Source organism: Chiroxiphia lanceolata, chromosome 2, assembly GCF_009829145.1.
Source record: "Chiroxiphia lanceolata isolate bChiLan1 chromosome 2, bChiLan1.pri, whole genome shotgun sequence".
Lineage (NCBI taxonomy): Eukaryota > Metazoa > Chordata > Aves > Passeriformes > Pipridae > Chiroxiphia > Chiroxiphia lanceolata.
Genome location: NC_045638.1, coordinates 88,501,558 through 88,521,042, shown reverse-complemented (window position 1 = coordinate 88,521,042; position 19,485 = coordinate 88,501,558). Strand labels below are relative to the sequence as shown.

Below are 19,485 nucleotides of genomic sequence, written 5' to 3'. Positions count from 1 at the left end.
TTACTTTGTATTTACTGTAATATAAACAGGATGGGATCTGATCTGTTATTGTGCTAGTATCTACAATGGCTTACACATCGTGAACTTTAATTCTGTTGAGTTATACCTGTTCCACTCTTGGAATATTTTAGTGCTGTAAGACATCACTGACAACATCATTTGATGTAGTTACCCATACACAGAAAACTGAACGAGCCTGGTCAGGATTCCCAGAGCTTCCTGTCTATGAGTAGGTCAAAGCACAATATCTGCTCCATGTAGATGAGCCCACACACACAGTGAGTCATTTTCACAAGTGCTCTGCACCTGCCATTAATGATAATGGGAGCAGCGTTAGACCAGCAAAGTGCTTTGGGAAATCCCATCTGTTATCCTTACCTCTATCTGTTCTGATATCTTTACATCTTTATAACTCCTTGCAAAATTGCTAGAAAAAAAATTTCAGCTCGCCCATTGGCCTTTTCTCTTGATCACTAGGGATAATGAAAAAGAACTAATCAGGGTTTATTTGCCCATTAAAGAAATTACTTGCTGCAGATGACTAGATCAGTAGGATTCTGGAAAGTCAAGTCTCAGATGGAGTTTGAGAGACCATTCACAGAATACAGACCTGCTTAGATTTAATATGCTTGTCTACAGCTACCTTCTAAAAAAAAAAAAAAGAAACAGAAAAGAAGCAACAAAACAACACTGTTACTATATCAACTATAGTGTTAAGCAAGATAAAATGTTGTCTTCTTCTCCCACACATTAATAGTGTTTTCTAAGGCTACAGATGCTTGGCTGAGAGGGTGGCAAACCAGCTGTACCATACTTCATTACACTGTCTTTCTTCCACGCATCAAAAATGCGTTTTGGGACCTGAAGCTGCAGGACAGCAAGGAAATGTTTTGCAGGAAACTGTAGATAAATGTTTGAAGAACAGATGCAAAAGACAATGTTTTGAACAGGTGGGAATGATGAGCATTCATCTGCAGGTAAGCCTTTCAGCTAATGTGTGGAATAAGTTGGGGATAACTACACCAGAGGCATTTGTCACTGACATCCTATAGCCTAAATTTATCAACGTCCTCAAGAGCTGAAATGGCATTTACCTACTCAGCCCCCTCTAATACCAACAACAGTTTCAGGACAAAGCATTTCTTTAGCTTAGGAAATGTAATGGCTATTTTTGTCTGAGTCATGCAGAACAGCAAGAGTTAAGCTACAAATCAGATCATAAATAGTGATATCTCCATCTGAATACAGTTTTCTTGCTTTTTTTACTGTATGGTCCACAAATCATCCAAGTGGTGCCCTACAGTAAATTGTAAGGTGTTGTCATATAATGACATTGTACACAGCTATGACTTCTCATGCCCTAAGATGTCTCACTGGATCCACCAGAAAAGTGAGGATAAAGTGACTTTTGCAAGAAGCTCCCTACCCACGAAGAGTCAGGTGTCCAGGGACCTGCACGGATTAAGCAAAAATAAAATAAGAACAAAATAAAACTCAGGCTTTAATTGTCCAATCCAACAACAAATATGAGAAGCCAGCACCAGCAGCAAAAGAAAATATAGCAAGGTATGATCTCACAGAACAATATGAAGTCATAATACAAAACACTTATAAAATTTAAAAAGCATAAAGTTTTATTTTCCTTAAAACTCACTGCAGATTTTTCAGAGAGGTAACAGAAGGAGGTGAACATAGGAGAGGTAACAGAAGGAGGTGAACATAGGATTAATGGCTTTTGCACCCCAACTTTTGCAGCAGCAAAGCCAGAGAGACCCATGATCCCCACGTAGATTTGTAACTTCAGCAGCTCCCAGAGTACAGGTAGGCTGCACTGTAAGTTCTTAGTTACGGACACGTTTATACAGCTCTAGGTTTTAAAAAGTGGCAGCTCCCTTATTTACATATACCTATAATATGACCATGGCACTTCAGCCCAGAGAACAAATGTGTTGCTTAATTAACTCCATGAAAAGCTTCAAGTCCTGCGTAGAGAGATTATGGTAATTCATGTGCTTTAGGGTCAAAGAGGCTACTATGATCAACTTATCTGACCTCTTATACCCCCAGGCTGTTAATTTTTTTCCCACCCAGAACTGGATTAAAGCCTGTGTTTTAGAAAGATATCTCATATATCAAAGACAGCTGATTACAGTGAGTCTGCCACCTCCTCCAGTAAGCTATTCAAAATGCTTAATTGCTGCTAGGAAACTGCATCTCATTTCAAGGTTGGATTTGTCTAACTCCAATATCCCATGTCTTGTTTTGCCTTTGCCCATAAGGTTATCAATATTTCCTTCTGCTCTGATTGCTCCAATACCTTTTCCATGTGCAAGTACCTCCACACAGAGCAACAATCCAATCCAAAACTTTTGTCTGAACAGCTGAGGAAGACGAAACTTCCAATTGTAAAGTTTATTTCCCAGCCACTGAACTTTTTTTGGTGTATAACACCCTTCGATTCTTTACAGTAATTTCACATCTATTGTTATGTGTGGACACCAACACTGGACACAGCACTACCGCAGCAATATTGGGCACAGAAAAGAGACCACTTCCCAACTTTTGGGTTTTTATACTTTTAAGCTTCACAGTAGAGTTTTTGCAACAGCCTTGCACTGAGAACTCACGTTGAAACAATCATCTTTAGTGAAATCCCATTCTGAATCATTGTTTCTCAAGAGTCTCCCAGTCCACCTGTATAACATCCTTTCTTTGTTCTCAGGGCTATCTTGCATTTTGCTGCATTAAGACACGTTTTGTTTGACTGTGACCTTGTAGCGATGTGAGTCAGATCACTCTACACTAAAATGATCTGGGTACATTATTTACCACCATATTGAGCTTTAGGTGACCTGAAGATTTTACCAGGAGAGATTTAAACTACATTCTAAGACAATAATGAAAATGCTGAGTAGGGTTGAATACAACAACCAGTTCCAAGGGATCCCTTCAGAAACAGCTTCAATCATGGATGCCTTCCAATTAACATATTAATTCAGAGTTCTGTCACTGAGCCAGATTTTAAGACATTTCTTGTGTTCCTTATTTCCACGCATAGGAGTTTTTACATCTTAGACACTTTTTATGCATCCTATATACCTGTCCTTCTGGCAGTCCTGCCAAAACCAAAACAAACAAAACCCTTCTGTCAGACTTCCTTTGCACCTTTTGCAATCTCAGAGTTACCATGGGGTGAATCAAACCACTGTTGTTGTGAAAAGGGTGCCATTGGCAAGACATTGTCACATCTGGTAAATAATGTGTTCAATGGTTTGCATCTTTCACTAAGGCTCATGTAATCATAGAATAAATCAGTCAGTCAGGATGGTACCTCTGGAGGTCATCTTGTGAGCCCTGTCTCATTCGCTTCAGAAAGGGACATGAAGGAGAATGGGCTCACTGAGGATAAACCAATTCCAATTTATTCAGCTAATATAAAATTTTAGGGGACCAAGTCCACTTTTATCAGATAATCTGCACTCTGTATATCACTAGTCAGTGAGTTTTACTTTGGGATGACTCATCTAAGCTCGTGTCTTGTGGTAGAGTTGCAATACTGTTTTTAGAATGATGCTCTAACTTGTTTTAAAGATTACAAATCCACCAATCCCATTAGTGAGCTCTTTAAAACACTACCTTAGACTGTAAACTCGAGGGAGCCAAGACTGTCTTTTTATTTTCTGTTCACAAAACATCTGTTCCAGTCCCAAAGGACTCTGAAGTGTCAGCACAAGCCAATGAAATAACTACAATTCTCATTAAAGGTTTGTATCTGCAATGTATGTTCAGCTTGTCCTCCACAGAAGCATTGCTTCTTGGAGAGGCTGAACTCTAAAGTTATCTGTGCCTTCTTGGAGCAGGACCTTGGCCTAACAAGTGTGACCTTTGCATAATACCAGCTGGAAAACACCTGACTTTAAACACTCTCACTATAACTACTGGGACAAATACATTAGATAATGACAGCAGATGGAAATGCTGACCCTACTCAGTAATTTCATGAGATACTCAATATCATAACTGCCTTCCACAAACAGTCACCTGGACGCCAAATTTAACATGAGCTAAAATTACTTGGCTTTCAAACACTGCTTGCGACCCATCAGTTCCTAAAAATCGTATCTTTTATCAGGTTTACATAGTATGCAAAAAAATACATCCAACCAAACCAACGAAAAATTTTTAAAATCTAGAGCTACTGGTGAGTGTGTGGAGGACACAGCATTGTGTCTTGCCTACCTGGAGCTTCAAGTGGGCTGGAGGATTCCTATTTCTGGTATTTGCCACAAAAGGAGTTGCAGGATCCAAGCCAAAAGTAATTTTGTTCTCAAAAATCCAACATATAAACTGAACCTTTTCCAGGTGTGTTATGACACAAATAAGGCTGGAACGGTAAACACCATTAGAGTCACTGGTTACATGGGACATGCTCCTTACCACCTGAGCATGAGGGACTGGGAAGGTGTTGATTAACTAAAGAGGTTCTGTGACTGTCTTCCTTGCCTGTCAGCCTTCATGTCCAGACTCCCTGGCTTCCCTGAATGCTAGAAATGGATTACAATCCTAAGGCACACAACTAGCCACTAACTGATAGGAAAAACTATGTGCTTGTTGAACATTGCTGCTTATTAGGAGAGGCATATCTTCTACCTTACTTCTAAAACTATTCCCTCCCCAGAACAAAAGCTAATTCTCATGTTCACAACCACTACTATCCCACAAAATAATTACTCTTCAGCAGCAATGGGGATATTGTTCCTGCATTCCTTGGGTTTTTGCTGCACTTGCTGGATGCAAAGTGCTCACAAATCCCACAGCAGTCTCATTCCTCCTTTGAGTCCTGTGCAGTCTAGCTTCCAGGTTCCTCACCTAACCCCATGCAGCATCAGTAAGGGGTCAAGGATTAGAGTTTTGTACAGAAGCAAAGGGCTGATTTTGAAACACAGCTTCTGCAGTAAACAAGATCAGCCGAGAGCTAACAAAATTTCAAATTAGCTGTGACTTTTCATGGCCCCACAATTGTGTTGGCTGATTTTATGGGCAGTATCTTAGCTGGCTGAGACTGAATAATTGAGCGTTTACACAGTTATGAATGCTGCAACAAAAATCTGTCATGTTAACATGAACAACAGAATGCAAATAACCTGCAGCCAGAGGTGTTATTATGTGTTTAAGCAGACTCTGACAGGTGCTGCGTGTCAGGTGCCAGGCTGGAACAGGCAGGCATGGGCCTGTTTATACACAGAGAGCATTCTGTAGACTGTGATGCACATCGGGAGCCCCAGTCAGACAGGCAGTCAGAAGGAGCTGAACTTAAAGAGCCTGATTAGGGTAAATCTGAGAGAGCATATGTGACAAACTGAAGGATTGTTCCTGCCAAAGACCATGACACTTTTTGCCACTGACTGCAGTGGGAAGAGCAGCTATGAGAAACTGTACTAGGCAAAGCAAAACTAGAAAGTAAAAGTAAGAATCAAACCCCATCTTCTCTTAGGAGTATTTCCACTGCCAACAAAAGCATAAAATGCACTGATTATACAAATAATTGTGTCTCTCACCTCATCCAGTTCTTACGTTTCCCTTCCAGTGCCATTCATCAGTCAACACTATCACTTTTTGTGGGGACACTGTCTTGTCCTGTAATGCTTTTGGATGAATTACTGGAAGAGTTTGGACAGGAAGGGTTTCAAATGTAGATGCTCAAAGGTAAAGATAACAAGGTGTTAGTCTTGCCCTTGAGCAAAGCAGGTTTTAACCTTCCAGTTCTAGTCTAAGCTCTGGTGAAACACAGACTAAAGGAATGGCTTGGTACTTTTGCATAAACACAAATCATTGTTCACGTGAATGTTTATGCTGATGAAGATTTACAGGAGTAATCTTGTTCTGCCCTGAGTTGAGGACCAACACTCAATTTACTTGAATTGGATTTGGGGAATAAATAGGTTTTATTACAGTGCTTTGCAGAGAAAAAGCACTATATTCAACAAAAGAGTTGTAGCTTTAGGCTCCCCTGTAGGGAACCAAAGGGGGACAAAACCCAACCATAATAAACAATGGCAATGTGACTGCCAGTCCTCTGTCACCATGTTAGCTATTCATGTTCTCTTCTCTCTTTCTATCCCACCTGTTCTGTTTTGATTTCATCTGAATAAGCTTCTCACTGGTTGTATCCTGGCTATATTAGACTGCTGGTTGCCTGGGAAAGAATTTGCCCTCACATCTTTCTCTAAGCGTTCAGCATATGTTTGGAAGTTTGGAATAATATAGTCATATGAAATAGTAATCATGTATTTGAATTACAGAATTCCTTGGGCTCTTGTGCAGAAGCTGAGCTCTGCAGGGCTAGTCACTGCAGAAATACTCTGTAAAATGTTTATCTTAATCCAGAGCTACATTCTCTTTTAAAAAAAACATCTAAATAGAAAATTAAGGGAAGTGGAAGGAGGAAATGACAGAAACCACATGATAATCACCATTAGTTGGGCATAAACCAGAGCTATAATAACGTGTTTAGAGTCTACAAGTTCACAGCATCCCCGAAGTCATCATTGCTCTGGAGAGTACAGTTGATGCAGCTGGCTTCATGGGTTTCTTCCTTTCTCCAGGCAGATTTTTAACCAAGGGACTTAGAAATTGCACAGCCAGCAAAGAAAACAGGCAATCCAGGATTTGAAGCAATTTCATGAAGCTGAGCAAGGCATGTCAGGGCCCTTCCTAGCTTAGGAGAGATTAACTGCATCCTGGGGTGCGTCAGGCACAGCATGGCCAGCCAGTTGAGGGAGGTGATTTTCCCGCTCTGCTCTGCACTGGTATGGCCTCACCTTGAATATTGTGTGCAGTTTTGGTCATGGCAATATAAAAAACGATATAAAGTTATTAGACAGAGTCCAATGGAGGGCCACAAAGAATGTGAGGATCTAGATGGAAAGTCATATGAGATGTGGCTGAGGTCACTTGGTCTGTTCAGCCTGGAGGAGACTGAGGGGAGACCTCATTGCAGTCTACAACTTCTCACAAGGGGAAGCAGGGGGGAAGGCATTGATCTCTTCTCTGTGGTGACCAGTGACAGGACCCAAGGGAATTGTCTGAAGTTGTGTCAGGGGAGGTTTAGGTTAGATATTAGGAAAAGGTTCTTCACTCAGAGGGTGGTTGGGCACTGAATAAGCTCCGCAGGGAAGTGGTCAGAGCACAAGTCTGCCAGAGTACAAGAAGCATTTGGACAACGCTCTCAGGCACATGGTGTGATTCTTGGGGCTGTCCTGTGCAGGGCCAGAAGCTAGACTCTGATGATCTTTGTGACTCCCTTCCAACTCAGGATATTCTATGATTTTATGACTAGCATTCAGACAAGGGAGTAAGTACAAGTTGATTAACCTGATCAATGGTCATGCAACAGTGTACCTGAAACCGCCTCCTTCAAGAGCCAAAGCACCTCTCAAAAGTGATTTCTCAAAAGTGATTCCTCTGAGCAAAAGGGACTCAAATCTTAGCAATTTTTTTTTGTGGGAACAGTGGTTTCACACCCTCAGCAGCTGAGATATCCTTGTCACCAAGGTCTCTCGCTTTCCTGGCAAGTGCTGCAAGTGTTAAGCTACTGCTGAAAAATTCACCCTAATATATTCTGACTGAATCCAAGCCAATTTAAGCAATCATCTGAGCACAACTTGGGAAGCGGTCTCAGACAACTGAAGATATAGGCATGTTTCTCAAATCCTGGTCATGAGGAAAGCGACCATAAATGCTATGCATGTTGAGCACACTTGGGGCAAAACCTTAGGATTTTAAGAGGACTTTCTGTCCCATAGAGGTTGTAAGAGTTTGCCTCAGATGCTAAAGCAGGTCTGGTAGAGCTTTCCTGAACTTCTGCTTTAAACACTGGTGCCCAAACACAGTTTAAGCACCTGTTCAGCTGCAGAAATGCTTTGTGAAATGTATGCCCAATTCTGTTTTTACTGAAGCTGGTTCATGTCACCTTTTGTTACATCTTACGGACCAGCAGTGCCTCCTTCCCGTGCATAAGTTCCCTTACTTCAGCAGACAATGGTAGGTTTTTTTTGACACAGAGAGCACTTTCATAGTTTCTTTCTGAATCTATTAATAAAAGGCATCTTACTAAGAACTAGTCAAAAGTTCCAGGAACTTTCCCAAGGTGTCAAGACAAGGCACTGCTAGACCCCCAGTTCACAATACATCATCCTCTGCAATGGCACTAGCAACACCTGCTCCTGGATGCTGTAATGCCTGGGTTCACACTACCCTCCTGCCAGCCCTGCTGCTAACAACCAGCAACAGGTGGCACCCAAGTGTTACCATCCAACACAGGATCAGAAAAGAGCTGAAACCCAAAAAATATGAACTGATCATTTTTTCTTATTTGAGGAAAGGTCAATTAACAGTCATCATGAAACAAAGGAAGAGAAGCTGGATGATTTATAACAAATTATCCAAGCTAGCTAGACTTTCAGGTACAGCAGACTTTCTCATCTTTTTAGCAGTGCTTTGTGGTTTCTCCCAGATGACCCTGTTGTTTGACTAAATCTATTTGTGATGGTAAATACTAATTTATGATGGCTGTTTTCCCAGGTGCATTCAGATCTCAACACTTTGCTCCATAAGTGTAGCCAGCACATTAATGCATGATTTTTTACAGTTTTGAGGAAGCAGACAGCTCACACACCATGCCCAGGAGACAATCTTCTCATGCTATAAAAGCCTTGCAGCATGAAGTAAAGGTTCTAATAGTGTGCAAAAAGAAAAAGAAAATAAAAGCACCCCATCACCTCAACTACAGGTCAAGAATTTGCAAAGACACAGGTTTGCGTTTTGGGGTTCTCCTGGATTCTTTATAATTCCCTTTACAACCCTGAAGCTACCTTCATGTGTAACCCTGTGTACTGGCAAAGATCAGTGCAGACTCCTGCCAGCTCTCTAATACACTATTTGGCATGTGGTGGACAGACGGTGAACACATGGGTGTTAAGAAGGCCAGTGTACCCTGCCAAAATTTCTCTTGCCAAAGAATTCAAAATGCTGCTGTTCCAAAGCATTATGTAAGTCTCCACCTTACTACAAGCACTACCTGATCCTTGAATGCAGCAAGCAAGACACAAAGCATTACTCTGGGGAGTTGCACCAATGGGCTATGGTACAGTTGAACGAATAGCACTGATTTGCCTCAGAGAAGCCATAAAGTGAGAGTTGGTTCCTGGTGGCAGCAATAACTAATGCTCAGGGATGCAAGAAAAGGCAAAAATCCTGTGTGCAGAGGCTTGGTGGCTCTGACCTGCTCACTGCTCCAGGACTGAAAGACTAAGGCAACCTTTAGTTGTTCTGGCCCAGGAGGATAGAGAGAAGGAAAAACATATGGATTGCTCCATCTGCTAGCTTTTGGGTAGCATCTGGTGGAGCACAGACTGAAGTTGCAAAGGCAAAATGGGGCCATGGGTACCTTGGAACCCTCTGTTTGTGCTAGGCTAAATGAGACATAAACTGAGGGGCAGAAGCTTTGTTACTACAGTTGTTGCAGAAAAAGATAATGGTTTATTTTCCTCACTCCCAAAGGAAGATCATTGACACGTAAAAAAATGAAGTTTCTGTACTTTTACGTAATGGTATGCGATATATGCTAGGAGAGGGCAGCATTATTTGACTGGGAACAGTATTTATCTATCTAAGTTATCCTGCAGTACTCACTAACACAAGCCTTTGGAACTGTTGAAATTGGGAAGAGGCAGCAGAGAACAGCAGACAACTGAACAGCAACCTCTAATGAATATGAATGGATAGATAATTTTATGAACATTTACATTTCAGACATATTTTGCATCTGAGAAAGACTCTTGCCTTTCACAAGTAGAGTAGATTCACCCCTGGCAGAGTTTACCAGCTGTTCAGGAACTGGAATTGTTCAAAGCAGCAAATGAAGGATGGGTCAGTTCCAATTCCTGAAGAATCAGCAAGCTTTACCCTACCTGAAAGACTTGGCTACTCTGGAAAAGCCCCAAACAATAATAAAGGCCTACAAGTGAAGTTACTTGAACTTTTAGACCCAAAGAGTAATTTAGTTCAATTTCAGTAGTTCTCTCGTGGTTTCACAACAATGTGGTGTATCCAGACAGTGAAATGGAGAACTGGACGACTCTGGCTCTCAATGTTTAGGTGATTTCTCCAGAACAAAGGTGGATAACACAGCTTTGCTGCTCAACAGCATATTCATGAGATTAGTGAAGAATATGCTTTTCTCTTCCCCTCCATTTTTCCTGTTACTCTGTTCCTAACAGAGAAGTCTACCAATGCAACAGAGCCCATGTTTAGCCTATGGAATGTCAGCCTCTTCTCAAGGTTTGCCACAAGTAACTCCACTTCTAGGACTTGTCACAGAAGATAATTTCCTTGATCTTTTAAACTTTCAAACTTCTTATTCTTCGAGCACATGACAGAACACTCAGTGTGGGGTGAGACAGGACTACTCTTAGGTAGTGAGTGTTTGCAGCCACGAACTAGAGAGGTTATTTTCTTTGGAAGAGAGGCAAGAGCCACTTTTCTCACCTTGTTTTAAGCAAACACCTTCCATTTGTTGTAATACAGGTGGCCTCTTAGGTCAAATGCACAAAATCCTGGTCTTTTACACAGATTGTTACAGCTCTGCCATTGCATAGTTTTTCCTTAACTGCTACTGGATGATCACCTGCTCTCAGTTACTTGATACAGCTTCTTTCAAGTTGATGGGCTTTGTGTTCTAAAGTGTAAACAAAGTGGGCCTGGGTGTGAAACCTAAATGCAAGCTTGGACAAATGACACTTGTGTGTGGAGAGTGTACTGCTCTCCAAGAGAACTTTTTTTTAACCTGAACAGAGATTACATTTCACCAAGTCTCTCTCCAAGTGATTCCTGCTCAGCTTGTTATTGTTTATCTGAACAGCCTTCAGATTTAAGAGGCAAACACACCCTGTAATTTAGTACCCGTCTCCCTCAGGGTATGATTAGGCTGGGAGCTGATGAAAAAGATTCTGACTCCCATTATCCTGAGGAATTTCCGGCTGCAGGGATTTTGATTAGCAGACACTGGATACCACAGTGTAGGAATCAGCTTCCCGTGAGCTCAAGCATAGTGAACCCCCTGTAGTGTGTCTAGAATTCAAGAGATGCTGCTCTGAGTAGTAAGTGACATGAAGAGCACTGGTCACCAACCAAAGTAGGCACTTATGAGGTGATATCTGAAAAAGCTCAGAGAGGTGATGCCCTGAATCTCTTTCTCTCCACTGATGGTATCCACCATGACTAGCTCAGATGTTTGACTTCTAAAGCTTCATGAAAGGACTTCTACCCTCATTGACAACATTCATGTGCATATGAAGATGAATTACGCAATAATCCTGAGATCCTTTCCAGTGAATCAAAATAAACCACTTTTCTCCTGCCCTGAGCATGCGTCACTCCAGTGATTGTGATCCCAGAAGAGGATAAACCATAGTGCTCATCCACATACTACATGTTTTTTGAAGAGGCTTCAGGCATACATCTCTTCAGTGCTCTTCAAAGCACAGCAGCTTCCCAAGGTATAATATCTGTGGTGACAAAGTGGGTGCAACAAATATGGACTCAGTTCTGCTTCTGAGCACAGCTGCCTAGTGTCATTTGAGTTGCCTTTGGATATCTAAGAGATTCAAAGGGAGGCGTCACACATAAAACATATGTATGCTCTACCAGAGAACCAAGCTGTTGTAAAGGGGAAGCCAGAAGCCATCTGGGGCACTCTAGGATGTCTCAGATGGTGCTGGACAAAAGGCAACAAACATTAAGTTGGAACACAGAAAATTATGATTAGGTATTAGGAGAAAAACATTTACTATAAGGATGGTCATATACTGGAGTAGGTTGTCCAGAGAGTTGGAATCTCTATCCTTGGAGGTGTTCAAGATTTGCCGTGAGCAACCTGATGTAATCAGTACTGCCTTGAGCAGGAGGTTGAACTGATGACTGCTGGAGGTTCCTTCCAACCTAAATTATGCTATGATGTTCTACAAAGATCCCCAAACTGTCTTGCCACAGAAATCAACATAAAACCAAGCAAACAGGTAGAGAATCAGCTTCTCTTCATCAGTCCATGTGTAACTATATTTGAATCTCTCTGCCAAACTAAGGACTAAGGTTTCAAAACAGAAGTGCCTCACAACTGCTCAAGCCCCCACATCTCAGGGGTTGAAATTCTAGATTTGAGCTCACAAATACAAATGATTCATAAAAATGTATAAAAATCAAGCCAATAAGGTAAATGTATTCCACTGTTCCACTTCCCAGCTGCGGAGAGTCTTTAGCAGCAACACAGGCAAATCAAAAGCATAGTGTAGGATGGTTTATATGTAATCTGTAATGTGCACCATGTACCTGCTTTTTTTTAAGGAGTGTACCAAGAATAAAGTCAACACTCATTTGTGGGTTCTGACACATGAATAAGCTGTCACAAGGCAATAAGTTACAACCTATCAGTTGCTCTGTTCTCTGTGCACACCATTGCTCCACGCAAGTTCACCAAATGCAAGTTAGCAGCTGATGTGCACTAACTTGTAAACATGTCAATGCCTTTTGTCTCTCCTGTCTATATCTGCTGTCCTGCAGGGTAGCAAGGCAGCTCATTTCAAGGTGAGGGTAACCCAGGTAACAAGGTTAGCCCTTGAATCAGGAGCTGAGAAGATGGTGGTCCACCAACCTGCTCAAAGTCTGGTCATACTCTTTTTAATATTATACAGTTGTGGTCTAAATTGTACGTTAGGCTGGATTAATCTTTCCCTCTCTCTCTTTCTAAAAACTTCACAGGGTTTTTGTTGGTTATTTTTTTCCTGTGGAAACTGGGATTATACTTGGGTCTATTTACCATATTTTTACACATCTGATGCAATGCATTTTATTGCTGCCCTGTGTCAGCTGTAAATAGGAAAGATGAGTACAGTGATACTCAGTTCCATATGAGCTAAAAAGCCATCTTCGTTTTATAGTGTGTACCCCTTTGCACGGTTCTCCAATTCTTTCCATATTTTCTAAAGGGATAATTTGGTCCATTTGCCATGCCAGATGTGCTGAAGTATTTTAAATATTCAATCAGAATCCCAGTTGCTGTGAAGCAGATAATCATGGTCTTGGCTTGGCTATTTTTCCATTTTTTTTTTTAACTGTACTGTTCTTGTGGCTATGATAAAACAGAGGCTTGCAAAATGCAGTCTCCTCTTCACAGTCTGGGTCCTGGCCCAGACTTGTGGTTTACAAAGCCTTTTGCTGAGTGACAACAAAACAAATTATGCAGTCTCCCTTATGCCTTAAATTTAATATCTCATCTCCTGCTCTCTAATTCAAACCTTCACACTGCACCACAGTTTCCTTTGTAATGAGATAACTCTGAATATTAAGTTTGCATTACACAGAGCTATTATTCACATGCCTGACATCATTACATATGGAAGAGTAATCAATAAAACATGGTTTGAGAGGGATTGGACGGCTTGTGGGCATGGGGATCAGTCACCTAAGCCTCCCTGTTTCCCCAAGTCAGTAGTGACCTACCAGAGAGCCTTAATTAAACCTCAGGCAGTGAGGGCAAAGTTTGAACAGTTAGTAATGTTCACTGTCTGAGGTGGTCCCATTGTGTCACTGCTGAGCCACTAGGCTGGGGTGGAGGGATAAGACAGGTGCACAGCCTCTGTCTGCTCTCTGGTATATGGACTTTATCTGAGGATAAACAAATGTCCCTCTTCAGCCCTGGCACTCCAAGTCCAAACCTATTTAATCTGAATTCCAATCCACTCTGGCTGAGTCAGCCTGGCAGACTTCACTGTCTGTTTTCTACCAGCTGTCAAAAAACAATCTGCCCTGCAGAATCAAGCCCAGCTGACTGTTCACTGTGAGAGGTTTATAGGCTCTGCAAAGCCTGACATATCACATGTGCTCATGTCCTACCTCCATCGTTGTCTTTCCCATCACCGCATGCCGTCTCCATGGAAGTGTCACAGCCTGCTCCTCTCCAGCCCAGCTGGCAGACACAGTGCCAGCCGTTCATGTCCAGAGTGCATCTGCCATTGCCGTTACACAAGCCAGGGCATCCCTCTGCAAGGCAAACAGTCATACGTTCAAATGCACTGGAAAGACAAAGGAACAGAGCCTGGAAAGGGGATAATTAAACAGCTTTTCTCCCTTCACCTTCAGTTTATTTCTCCACTCCCACTTTGTTGTCTTCCCACCTGGAACAAACCCGGTTTGGTATCAGGCTATGGTGACCACTCAATGGGCTGCTGCTTCCAGCTCTCTCAGGAGGTCCTCAAAGCATAGCCTCAACTCACTGGACTGAAGGAATTGTAAGTTTCGAAGAGGCACTGAGATTTTCCTGCTTCATTGGTTTTAAAAGCAAGGCAGCACTTTGCTCTCTGAGTCTCTCAAAACATTTGCTACATAAGACCAAGATTTGGGGTTATCTAAATTGCATTTGGGGTTAAAATTCTCAAAACCCAGTGGGATAAAGCAGCTGGCTTTCAGTCATACTGAGTTCTCAGACTGCTAAGCATTCAAAGCCAGCTGGAAAGGGAATGCAGGAAATATTTGGAAGAGACAGTTTCTTTACTGTAGTAATTTTGGGTGGGATTCATCTCATCCAGTTAGAACTAATCTATAACAGAGATACCATCAACTCTCTGTAGTAGGCAGAGAAACAGATTGTTCCATGGCAATGAGTTGGATGCTCATGGTGATGAGCTGAAACGTGCTCTGGAAGAACCCATTTCTCCCCAGTGACTACAGAGACCCCAGCATAGAGGCAGGCATTTCTTTTATAGGTGATAAAAATTAGTTAGGGAGAATGAACACCAAACTCCCAGTCTGCTTACTAGGGCTTGATTTTCTCATCCGATGACCTCCTCCTGAGATTTCCATACTTACCCCTACACCACACCCCTTCAAGAAAACAAGCAGAGTAATTTCCACAGGAAAGCGGTGTGAGGGAGGCTGCTTAGCTTATACGCTTCTGGGGGCTTTTTATCTGCAGAGCTCAAAAATCTTTACCAAGAAGCTGTTTGAAATGTGAGAGACATTTAACAGCTCAGGAAACTGAAGTACAAGGGACTGAAGTGACTGTCAAGGTCACTCAGCAGGACTGATTATACCAGGAACACAATTCAGTCTTCCTGAGTCCTGTTTTAATGCTCTCTGTATTTATATGTGTGTTGTGCAATCCTGCCACATAGTTTGAGTTTTTTCAGGCCCCCAACTTTGTAAGACAGGTTTGTGAACCTGCGTGAATGATACACACGTATCCTGTCCTAAAGCATTACCACAGGATGAAGAGGTGTGTGTTTTCTCAACATTTGGTTGATCACATGATGCATGAGGGTCTGCCCAATGAAGTGGTGACACAGCATGTAGGGTACCCCATGTCATCGTGTGTCCTGCACTGGGGAAATGTGGTTCAGAAATGCCTTTAAAATAAAAAACTGTTTCTCAGTGAACTTTTTTTAGTCCACAGAACTTTATTCAGTAAGCAGAAAAAAAAATATATTTTAGGACTGGTTTTCTAACAAATGGCAGATTTTCAGGGACTAAGTGGAAAAAGGAACAAAGGTGGTAGGGAAAAGTCCTTTAAAAGGATCTTAAATAAATTTTTCATTTACAAACACACTTGTTGCATTTCAGTCTTTTAAAATGTGTATTCTGGGATGGGGAACAAAATGTGTGTGTATGTGTGAGCATGCTGCTGTGTGTGCATTTTTGTATTTATACACTATACTAGTACTTATATACTACATAAGAGCTGTTTATAGGCAAGGCTACCTGAAGTTTTCCAATTATCCAGCCTTCAGTTACTTACAATAGTGCCAAACTTTTAATGATTTAATCTGTTTTTTTCCATGGTAGAGCTAATTTATGTGTTTGTTCCCTTTACCTACTTTCAGTACAAACTGAAAGCATTCAGCTATTTTGGAGAGTGACAGAGGAAGACTTGTATTAAAGAACCTCTTAAAATTACTTAGCTAGGTAGGTAATTTGATTTTGGAGTAGATAAATTCAGTTTCGATGGGACTATCCTGGTGGTAGAGATAGGACTTTCCCCCCCTCTCTCTATAAATCAAAGGATCACAGAATCATGGAACAGTTTGGGTTGGAATGGACTTTAACGGTCATCTAGCTCCAACCTCTCTGCCATGGGCAGGGACACCTTCCAAGAGGCCAGGTTGCTCAAAGCCCCATCCAGCCTGTCCTTGAACATTTCCAGGGATGGGGCAGCCACAACTTCTCTGGGTAACCTGTTCCATGGCTTAAATTTGTCAAGATGAAAAACCTCTGAATAAATCTCACTGTGCATGTTATGTGTATACTGTATGCCTCCATTAGAGCTTGGCTGGGGCATCACCACTGAGCACATCTCGTGGTTTCACTGCTTGGACTCTTTATAACCCACCCTAAAAAGTTCTTTTCTATCCTACAGTTGCAGAGACTGGGCAGAAAACTCCTTGCAAAAGTGCTGTAGTGTTGACCTGGACAGGAGTGCATTGAGAATTAAAACAACTTGAATAATGAGAAGTTGAAGACACCATGATCTTCAAATGCTTTATGTGAGGAGTGTCCAGCAAGTATAAGGAAAAACTAATGTAACTATAAAACTAGGAGCTTATACAGAACTGCATGTGCTCTGTTCTCCCAGGTTCAGGAGAAAGGGAATCTGGAGTGGCAGAAAATGGGTGACATAGTTTGAATGAGGCACCTTCTGCATCTGAGGAAATGAGAAGAGCATAGCAAAACCTGAAAAGACTATGATTGTTTTCCACAACTTCATGAAACAGATAAAAATTGAGAAGAGAAAGCAGCTTTTTAAGGTAAAGAGAATAATGCTGGTATAAGAACAGGTTCTTGGACATAAACCAAGTATGAATAATTTCTAGCTTGAAATTAGAAAGAAAAAAAAATCATTTAGCAGGATCAAAGGAATGAAGTTCTGGAGTTCTACAGCCTCGCTGTAGAGTGTTAAGGAGAAGAAGATTAACTTATCCATAGAGTTTGGTAAATTATTTATATCAAGTTTTACACAGTGTTGTTGCCCTTGCTAACAGAAGACTGGACTCTAACTGAGGAGACCCCTTTCAGTTCTGTGTCTTTGAATTGTGTGTGCAATTCATTGTCTACATTAAATGTGTTTGAGAGGATTTGAATGGACTTTCAGGTTTTCCTCTTAATCTTCTTGACCTGGACCCAGAGAAAGTAAACCAAGCATTTCAGAAAGCAGACAAAAAGAGGAAAAGCATCAATCAGGAGAGGAGAGACAGAAGAAAGTGAGTACCTCATGAGATTATGCCTTCCGAAAGTATCTATTCCTTTTCTTGACTATTAAGGCAATCCAGGGTGACTAGATGAGATATCAACATTTATGCTGTAGATACCTAAAGTAGGATAACTCCCACCTGTAATTTCATACTCTACTCTCTTGGCATCTTACAAGTGTAGAAAGTAAGTTTGTCTCTTCCTGCTAAAGAGACAGTCACCTCTGGTTCCTAATGAGATAAAGCTCTTTCAAGAAGCCAGAAAGAACTGTTTCCTAATGACACAAATGGTTAATCACAGGTACAGGAACATAAAAGTTTTCAGATGTTAACCATTACATTACAAGGTTCCTTAAACTATCAGTGCTGTGAGGACTAAATTGAACCTCTCCAGTGGCATGGTTTAGTAGGAGAGTAGACAGTTTTAAGAAGCAATGAGAAAGTAAACCATTAATAGAAAAATAAAGGAACAGCAGCTGACAGAGGACTTGGACCTTCAGAAAGTTAGAAGACAACACAGATGTGTAAACCAATATATCCAGGAGAATGGACCTATAAGTAATACCATTTCTAGACTGGTTCACTGCATAAAGACTTGACCATCACTTACACTACAGGGACAAGAAGGTACAATATTCTTCATTCCACAAACAGTACACTTTAAAGTGCTTGACGAAAGGACGATACAAATAAACATCCCCTCCTTTCCCCCATGCTGGGGAATAAAGCAAAAAGATCATCTTGTTTCCAAATTGCTTCTGAATATCAACACAGTAGGATGGCTTAATCCTCACAGATTTACACAACCATAATCTTGCAGCTCTGATTTCTCATAGCTAGAAGTCATTAATGATCCATTATGCCTGTCTGTAGTGGTAGCTGTACTTGAGTGACTAAGAGAATTAAACATATGAATAGTTTTTTTGGGGAAAAGGGGAAAGAAACCCTTTATATGAGTTTCCAACTTAAGCACATGAAATTGCTGCTGAAAGATGATGATTCTGGGGGGCATTCACACTGATGTCACGTCTGCCATGCAAGAGACAGAACAGACCAAGGAAGCAATATAAAAAGTGGGCTAATTTTGAACTAGACAAGAAAAGGGTATCAGAGTCAAAGGAGACTGTCAGTAGAAGTTATCCTGCCATTTTTAAGATTGTTGGTAAAATAATCTGCTCTTAATGATCTCTATAGTTAAAGCCTTCTCTAATTAGTCCAATTATAAACAATGTTCAGTAGGATTTTTCTTCAAGACAAACCTCACTGCCACTTGAAATTGGACAAAAGATAAGACTATTTATTATCAGTAGGAAAGCACTGATAGATGTCCTGGCAAGTCCCACAGACAGCAGTTGAGCTCTGAGACAAGTAGGACATGGCTGAATGCAACATGTGAGGATGCAAGCACCTGGAGCTTGAGAGAACAATAACAAGTAAGAGACCTCTGCAGTAGCTTCTGTAGGATTGAGGGTGAGGAGCAAAGCATCAGCTGATCCCTGCAAATGATGAGAAATTTGGCAAAGTGTCCCCAGACCCATGCAACTCTGAAACTATCACAATGATATTTTGTGATGGTGGGAATCCAGAAATCCTTGATCAGATCCATTCTGTAATAGGAAGGTTACAAAGTTACTTGCCAGAGCTCCTACAGTTTTTAATTGTACAAATGAGGGAACTGACTGTGGTCAGACCTTGGGTTCTCACCTGCTCTCAGGCTTCAGGAGCAGCCCAAAGAAGTTACCTTGCAGCCATCTCTGAATTCAAATGTTGTTCAGCAACTTTACATTTCAGACTAGCTGTTTATATGCCTCACTACAGTGTTAATGTGGTTAATATTAATTTTTGAAGAGTACGAATTGATATTCAGCAACAGAAATTAATTTTGTTGATGTACCATCAGATCCAATGATATTCTGGATGAAGAAGCTCTCTCTAAAATCAGCATCTCTTTGAATTATTATTAAAATAATAGGCACCTCTTTTCATTTTAAGCATAAGCAGTGTTAATTAGGCCTTAGTTTAGAAGACTCCACTCTGAGTCTTGTTAGAGCTTCTTGGTTTAATTATGCTGATGTTTGCTATTGAAATTTGCCCTCCAATTTAGAAACAATTCTGCATCTTTTCTGACTTTCTGGTTTACTGTAAAGCTCTAGGAAAGATTCAGCAGTAAATCAGGCTCACCCTTGACAAC

At 41.2% G+C, this 19,485-nt stretch overlaps 1 protein-coding gene across 10 annotated transcripts in view; it reads right to left on the bottom strand.

The window, feature by feature from the left end:
- TENM4 (teneurin transmembrane protein 4) overlaps positions 1-19,485 on the bottom strand; it is a 601,078-nt gene that overhangs the window by 98,836 nt on the left and 482,757 nt on the right. For all 10 annotated transcript variants that reach the window (XM_032679109.1, XM_032679110.1, XM_032679111.1 and 7 more), the window contains one exon: positions 13,951-14,097. In XM_032679109.1, coding sequence (XP_032535000.1) covers positions 13,951-14,097 — 147 coding nt within the window. The remainder of the gene's footprint in view (positions 1-13,950; positions 14,098-19,485) is intronic.